Here is an 8,110-nt window from a genome sequence, read left to right on the forward strand (position 1 = left end):
TTTCAAAGAAACTTTCTCCTTTCTGCACATCCTCTATGATAACATATCACATACTCCACGTACACTTCATGAAACGTGTTTGGAGAGTGGTCGACGTGTATCTGCCAAATAAAGTTTTTCTCATTAGGGTAAGGTTAACGAAGTAAAATGAAATGGCCGTTGAACTGTTCTGGAGCCGTATCAGTTAAAAATCCATTTTCAAATGTTCTCTAGTTGCTATATATTAATGTTTAAGAGCAATTGCTGTTGAAGGTACAGATACTTTACCTGGAGATGAGTCTTTGTCAAGATATTCCATATTGAATAAAGTGAATTCTATAATCGTGGATGATGCTGAGTGCCCCTACTCTATGATACTACCGCCACGACTATTGTACCTAACCAGTAGTTTGAACTGAATATAATACAGTAAAGTATGAAAACGATAAGCTCATCATCTGAAATAGAAATGCTTTGAATGGAAATGTGAAGTGTACAAGCTGGAGATGGCAACTAGGATTTGACCGACATGACAAAATAGAACAGAAGATGATGGCAGTAATCAGTAAACGTATAGTGTGTTAATTAACATGTGGGTTCTCTTTTCAGAATTAATTCCTTGTATACGCAAGAACTGAAAAGTTTTTTACCATTTTTTATTTTAAAGCTTTGTTACTTAAATATACGTAATTAAAATTTAGCAATAGAACTCCCGTCGCACGTCATTTTGTATAACAGTCAGTCATCCTAAGACAAAGACGCTTCACCTGCTTAGATCTCGATAAGGAAGCTTCGGATCGCAAAATGGATTAGAACTATTCGATTCGTATTGCTAGGGGATATCTATTTTGAGAAGAGTTCTTACATTTTTAGCATCAACCTGTAAACAAATGATTCAAACTGAGACTGAATGCAATAAGAATTGAAAATATCTAGCAGACAGTGTTTGACGAATCACCTAATTGCCATCGCTGCTGTAAACAGTTCTACACGATAAAGAACAAAAAAATTACCGTCGAAAAGCCTTCATAGGATGGAACGAACAAACCCGAAAGATTAAATTCACATACTATCGAACTCCTAACCATCATCAATAAAAGCAGTTTCTGCATCTTCAGCGGTGTGTAGTACCACGTTGTGAAGTATCTGCATTGTTAAATAATATTGTATTCATTATTTCGGAAATGAGAAACTTTCTTAAAGTAGAACCAACACTGGTAAAAAACAGAAACTCACGTTTCGTAGAAAACGTCCATGCTATCGTCAATTACTTTCTGTCCACTATAATTGTTCAAGAACATGATTACCATGTGGATGATCACCATAACACTAGAAAGGAGCACTTCGATCAGATCAGTCATGTCAATGACCGCTAAAAATACCTGTCACAACGAAAAGGTTCAATGGAAATTAGTTACAACGGATTCTGAAATGTTCATTGAAAAATAATATTAATACTAGGTTTCCGGAGGTTTAAAATATCTTAGTCGCATTGTTTATTCTTTTTTTTGTTGTTTACTTTCTAAGAAATTTTGGTCATGTTTATATCTATTACCAAAGTAATGTGGATTTATGTTTGTCTCTAAATGTAGATAAAAGTCTACACAAGTGGTTGAGAAAAACTGTAAATGTTTTCTGTAGCTATCTGCTAACTTTCCTTGTGAAATTCAGAATGGGTCACTTTGACTGCTTCGTCAACCTAGTGTTAAACACAATTCCATTCAAGTACTTCCACGAATAAATTCTGAAGTACAGAAATATTGCTAGTTAAAAATATTAACGTTTTCCGTCTCGAACTGTTGTCATACTTACACGGTACAGATTCAAAGAGAACGATATTATAACCACTAGAATTGCTATTAAATACGCCAGCATGGTCTGCTTTGCAACCGCTTCGATGATTCTGTTCATGCGAACATAAAACGACACGGTAGATTGTCAAATTTTATGCACGATAGAACAGAGTGTGTTCAGTAATAAAAGCAAAGCTCAGAAAATTCGTAACAAAGTTAACAATAATTTTACCCACTCAATAGATTTCATATGCGTTTCCACAACATCGCGAATGTTAGCTTCATTCAAAGCGTTACGGTTTGGAAAGGCAATCTGTTTAATCGCTTTATTAACAGCGTGTCGTATTCGATAACTAGGAAAGTAAACATATATTAGTAAAATCTGGTGAATTTGTTATCAGATAACTGGCATTTTGAAATATAAGTGTGTACCTAGTAATTTTAAATAGTCCACAAACATAATAAGCCATGACACTGAGCGTCGACTCGGTGACTGATATCACCAGTAATCCGATTATACTATTAAACAGTATATGTAGGGATATAAAATGTACATACTTGTCGTGTTGAGCTATAAATCCAAGAAATTTCATACCCTCCGAACGGGTTACATTGTGGGATATCAAAATTTGTATCCATACTGGGAACAATAACACTATACAAACGCAGACGATACCAAAACACGACACTCCTGAAAATTAGAATAATTATTAAATAAAAACAATCGTAGGCTGATTCATAAGAATTATTCTCGCGTAATATCGAAAGAAACATATTTGTTTATCTTACGCAAGTAGATCAAGACTAAACGTTTCGAAGCAGCGATGTGATTCATTAGTATGTTCTGTTCGTCTAGATTTTTGAGCTTACTGCAATCATTGCTTATACTACCATATATAAACCTCATCTGCGCTCAAACATAAAACAATTAAAATCGACGCATATCTGCTTAACGACTATACATTTATCAAGTGGCGAGTTTGGTGCATTTAATGATAAGAAATCGATTCTGTTCCAAATTCTGGACAAACAATTTTTCGAAACCACTTTAACGCTACGATCCCTTATTTTTTCATAGAAGATGAATTGAAATAGACCAGATACCAATTTCACGTACTCCGAAGCTTTTTCTTGGCATAACATTTGAAAGGAAATCGATTTCGTAAGTTGGAAGTGGTTTATATTTTTCTAGGGAATTTACAAGTGGAAAATTGTAGATAAAACCAATGTATCGTAGAAAAAACAATAATGTTGGACAGCCGAATGATAACGCCATTAGTGTGTTTTGCAATGTAAATTCAGCCGCAGCCAGCAATGTGAACTGAAACATAGTTTCGTTTATTAGACTATTGCAGACCTATGGCTTAAAAAGTTATTATTATTCTTGATATGCATAAGTGCATTTGGGATTGACAGAAAAAGGTGACTATTCAAAAAAAAAAAAAAAAAAATAGTTGAAAGTACAGGAAATAGAGTGTTTACTTACATAAAACTATTTCCAAAAGGGGCTATAGGATGTTGTTTTGAAATTGCAAAATAAGCCTGCCAGTGTATATGTGGCAGACACGTTAACATAAATGTATATAAATGTATTAAATAAATCAGGTAAATTTCATATCACTTGTACTTTATTGCAAAATAATATGCCAAAGCTCCTTTTTGAATACTCGTCATGCACCATACAGTAAAAGTGACAAAAATATTTAAAAGAAATTTAAGTATAAATATTTGTACACACAAATAAGACGTGCTTTTCAGAAAACATAACTGATAGAAATGGCACTCAAATAATTAATGCAAATATAAGTCTAGATCCGTCGCCGATGGAAATTAGAATTGATAATTCAAAAACCAGTGAAAACAAGTTTGGTATTGTGGGACAGAAGTTGAAGACACAATCAATTCCTTATGGATAAGTGTTTCATAAAAATACATAACGACGTAGAAAAATATAGATACACTATCACCTGGACTATGACACAGCAGAGTATAATGGAAGCGAAAATTATCCTTTGAACTTTAACAAGAACCGAATTGTCGAAGGGCCATAGCCCTGTGATGCATAGCAGGAAATAGTAGGTACTGTATTGTCTTTGGAATTGATCCATGTCTTCGTCCAAAGCCGAGGAACGTCTGAGCGCAAAACCTGTGATATCGTCCGACGACACCTCGGGGTCATATTTTATTCACGTTGTCGTCTTTCCGCCTCGAATTTCCGAAGCCTCGCTTGTGCCTAACACTAGGATATCATTGCTTCAAATTATAGAGTTCCGCGTAAATGGAATAGAAAAGTCTGGAAAATCGAGAGACCATAAATGTTTTATTGTCCCCCAATTTGTCGACTAGGGGGTGTAGAATTTTTATCGCCAACGTTCGCTTTCAGAATCGACGTACATAGACACTACACGGTGCAGGCGTCTTCGCGGACACACCCTGGCTTCCTTTGAGGAGTAAGGATAGACAGAAGGGCATATTGGAAAGGTGACGTTTTGGAAGAATAATTGAAACATCGAGACGAACCAGGAAACAGGGTTTCGAAGATTCATGTGTTCCATTGCAAATTGCTGTAACATGGATTTGAAATATTTTGAGATGTATCCAAGAAGCTTCCTTCTGGATTGCGCATTCCTTTTTGGAAATCCAGGTTCGTAGAAATTTAAATAATAGTTATGTGTAACCCCTTAACCTTGAAGTACGTGCGAGACTCTTGTATTTGGGCCAATTGTAAATATTACGGGCATGGCCCGTAGTACGACGGTCGCGATTTGTAATGTGATCACAATCAGTTACATGTTATTCTTGGTCGCTAATTTTTTATTATTCATTTTTGTATAAATGCTAATTATGTTTTTGATTTATGTTATATTTTATTAATTGATAATAAACCTCTTTTAGTATTATATCTACCACAATTATTATTATACATCAGGTTGTAATTACTTATCAAATATTGCACAAAATTAAACCAATTGTATATTACACATACAGTAGTGTGCGATTGGTACAACTTAGGTCCGATTTGCCAAACCGCGGAATGGCTCGAAGGCTGAGTGATCTTGTTAATGTTTTGGACCCAGGCTGTTGGAACGTAAATCGTAGGTTAAGGGGTTAATCAGTTTAAAGAATTGTTTTAACAGACCAATTCTAATTATTAGTAATTATTCCCCTGATTAGTGAATCGACATATACATTGTTACATATTAGTAAATAGTTATTCGAACAAGAAATTTTTTTTTCTTTTATTATTAACAGAAAAGTTACAACTGGCTCTTGGAGCCAATCAGCAAATTTGATTTATGTGTGTGTCGCACGTGTGGACGACGCTCAGCAGCGTTTCCACTAACAATAAAAAATTTATTAATTACGTTTGTAGATCAGTTGGGACGATTTGTTATTTAATTTTTTTATATGGTTGCAAATTTTTTTACGTGTTGCTTGACATACTGTATCCCGAATTTTGACGTTATCTATTGTTTTAAGTTTTTCGTTGTTCAGTGTGACTTCTGGGCACGTAACACGTTTTGTGGTAAGTGTGATATGAGCTGATTTGCTAGGGTTAATTTTAATTTTCCATTTTCTTGTCCAATCTTCTGTCTTCTTCAGTGCCTCCCGTAGTAATCTTGATGCTTCTATAGGGTTTTCATGGGATGCTAAGAACGCGGTGTCGTCTGCGTATGTGGCTGTGAGCACCTCTTCGCATACAGGGGAATCTGATGTGTTGATTTGGTATCTCGCTAAATATGTGAGTAATTGTTATTATGGTTAACACAGAAATGTCTTTCAATGAGGTAGGATTTGAGTAAAAGATGGTGGTTGTGAGGAAGGTATTTTTTGATTTTAGAGACAAATGCTGTATGCCCCACTATGTCAAAGGCTTGGCTTATATCAATGAAAGCTGCGGAGCATACCAAGCGTTTTCCTAAGGTTTCTCCTATTTTATTTACTATTCTGTGGATTTGTTCTATCGTTGAGTGCTGCTCTTAAAATCCGAATTGGTGATGCGATGTTAAGTGTTTCTCTTTTATTATTGGTTTAAGTCGTAATAAAAACAGCTTCTGAAATAGTTTTGATAGAATCGGTAGTAGTGATATGGTCTATAGGAGGTTACTCCATTTGGGGGTTTGTTCGGTTTTTGTATTGGAATTATTTTCGCGAACTTCCATTGTATTGGAAAATAGTGTTTCCTGATTATCGCGTTGAATATTTGTGTTATTGCTACTATTCCTTTTTTTAGTAATTCTTTTAGCATGGTAGAAGTTATGAGGTCGTATCCAACAGCTCTCTTATCATTAAGCAGTCTTATTGCTTCTGCTATTTCTTTAGGACTAAAGTGTTTAATAGATTCGGTGGGCTGTGAGGGGTTATTAAGATATTCAGTGATAGAATTCATTTTTTTATTAGATATAGGGTTATCGGATTATGATTATCGGATTGTGTTACATTTTCTGTAGCCTGGGCGTAGCTTACGTTTTCTTGTGTTGTTTGGCTTTGGATTAGTCTCATTTTTCTATTGGGCTTATCTCTTACTTTTTGTAGATCCCTGTAAACACTGCACCTTTATAATTTGCAGTGTGTGGTCCGTCGCACAACGTACATTTTGCTGGTGTGTCTATTGCTTTTTTGCAAGTACTGGTAGGATGATTTTCCGCACATTTTACACAGTAGTATGGGTTTGTACAGTATCCTTTGGTGTGTCCATATTTTTGACATCGATGGCATTGAGGTATGTCGTTTTTTTTTTTACGCGGGGGATCCGTTTCTATTATTGTGTTGAGAAAATGTTCCAGATTGTAGATTTCTTTATTGTTGTCGTTAGGTTCTTGATCTACAATGAATAATGGAAGTTGTTCTTTGGTTTTCCAACTACGGATATTCGTGACGTTCCTAATTTTTAATCCTTTTTCTTCAAGTTCCTGTTTTATTTCCATTGTTGGAATGGAGCTGTGTAAATTTTTGATCACTACTCTATAGGATTTTTCCTAACGCGGTTGATACGTATGAAATGCTATTTTGTTTAATTTTTGGAAGTGGATTAGTTTTCGATATGCATCTGATGTGTTAGTATTTAATTTGATTCTGTTCGTTGCTGTTGTTTTACAATTGAATTCTTTGTCGGAAAGGACAGTTTTAATGCTCTCTAGCATAAGCGGGTGATCGGTTATATTCTTCATATATACCGGGAGAGGTTTTGAAATTCGCGCATCGCTACGAAACACGTCTCGACTCTTCGACTGTTCGCACACAACTCCCCCAAAAAGAAATGAATATTTATTTGTTCATTTCGATTATTTGAATATAATAATATACACTGCTGTCGAATAAAAGAAGAATTGAGAATTTATGTAACATACAATACATTCTCATTAACAATGAACAATTATCATAAACATCTGTGAGGGGAAATTATTTTGGAATTTAGCTGGAGACTTGTTTATAAGTTGTGTGACTTACCTGAAATAAAAAGAAAAACTCAAGTTGATGACAAAAAAAACACAAACTTTGGTTCCAATTTGATCACGACTGAGGATCTTTTTGACTTCGTATATATTTCAATAAGATAATGTTCGAAATAAATATTTGCATATATACAAATTAATATTTTTTGTACAATAAGTAATCAAGCATCCTTCTATAGAATGATAGCAATAAAAGAATAAATGTAATTAGCTTTTTAACATCGCGCGTTAAAAAGTAGGTACATTCAATCTTACTTAAAAAATATAAAAAAGGTTAAAAGATGCTTAAAAAATAACTATCTTCAAGCTCTCCAATACTACTACGACGAATTTCTGCATCAATAAAACGTAAATTATAGTTACGTAGGAATGCAACCGGTCGGAGTTGTTTGCAGTCTCAATCGCCAAAATTAGTAACGCATACCATGGCGTGCTGCACATGAATTATGAACACATTTTCAAAGAAACTTTCTCCTTTCTGCACATCCTCTATGATAACATATCACATACTCCACGTACACTTCATGAAACGTGTTTGGAGAGTGGTCGACGTGTATCTGCCAAATAAAGTTTTTCTCATTAGGGTAAGGTTAACGAAGTAAAATGAAATGGCCGTTGAACTGTTCTGGAGCCGTATCAGTTAAAAATCCATTTTCAAATGTTCTCTAGTTGCTATATATTAATGTTTAAGAGCAATTGCTGTTGAAGGTACAGATACTTTACCTGGAGATGAGTCTTTGTCAAGATATTCCATATTGAATAAAGTGAATTCTATAATCGTGGATGATGCTGAGTGCCCCTACTCTATGATACTACCGCCACGACTATTGTACCTAACCAGTAGTTTGAACTGAATATAATACAGTAAAGTATGAAAACGAT

The 8,110-nt window shown here is 34.7% G+C and overlaps 1 protein-coding gene and 1 long non-coding RNA gene across 6 annotated transcripts; both read right to left on the bottom strand.

Annotated features, from left to right (window-relative positions):
• Positions 1-4,040, bottom strand: LOC128892641 (uncharacterized). Of its 5 annotated transcripts, none has more exons than XM_054153176.1 (10): positions 3,740-4,040; positions 2,974-3,093; positions 2,562-2,679; positions 2,331-2,463; positions 2,009-2,125; positions 1,792-1,882; positions 1,216-1,361; positions 993-1,125; positions 268-437; positions 1-101 (listed from the first exon to the last, which is right to left on the bottom strand). In XM_054153176.1, the coding sequence occupies exons 1-9, from the start codon at positions 3,878-3,880 to the stop codon at positions 378-380; spliced, it is 1,059 nt and encodes a 352-aa protein (XP_054009151.1). In that variant the 5' UTR covers positions 3,881-4,040; the 3' UTR covers positions 1-101; positions 268-377. The 5 variants fall into 5 exon arrangements, with proteins under 5 accessions (XP_054009151.1, XP_054009149.1, XP_054009152.1 ...); XM_054153174.1 differs by having other exon boundaries at positions 2,205-2,463; XM_054153177.1 differs by having other exon boundaries at positions 2,205-2,463; positions 3,732-3,794.
• A 3,438-nt stretch (positions 4,041-7,478) lies between these two features.
• On the bottom strand, positions 7,479-8,101 carry LOC128892640 (uncharacterized). The gene is made up of 3 exons (XR_008461132.1): positions 7,952-8,101; positions 7,653-7,785; positions 7,479-7,561 (listed from the first exon to the last, which is right to left on the bottom strand). It is a non-coding gene; the product is annotated as an uncharacterized LOC128892640 (long non-coding RNA).
• Between the last annotated feature and the right edge of the window lie 9 nt (positions 8,102-8,110).

Source organism: Hylaeus anthracinus, unplaced genomic scaffold, assembly GCF_026225885.1.
Source record: "Hylaeus anthracinus isolate JK02 unplaced genomic scaffold, UHH_iyHylAnth1.0_haploid 12663, whole genome shotgun sequence".
Classification (NCBI taxonomy): domain Eukaryota; kingdom Metazoa; phylum Arthropoda; class Insecta; order Hymenoptera; family Colletidae; genus Hylaeus; species Hylaeus anthracinus.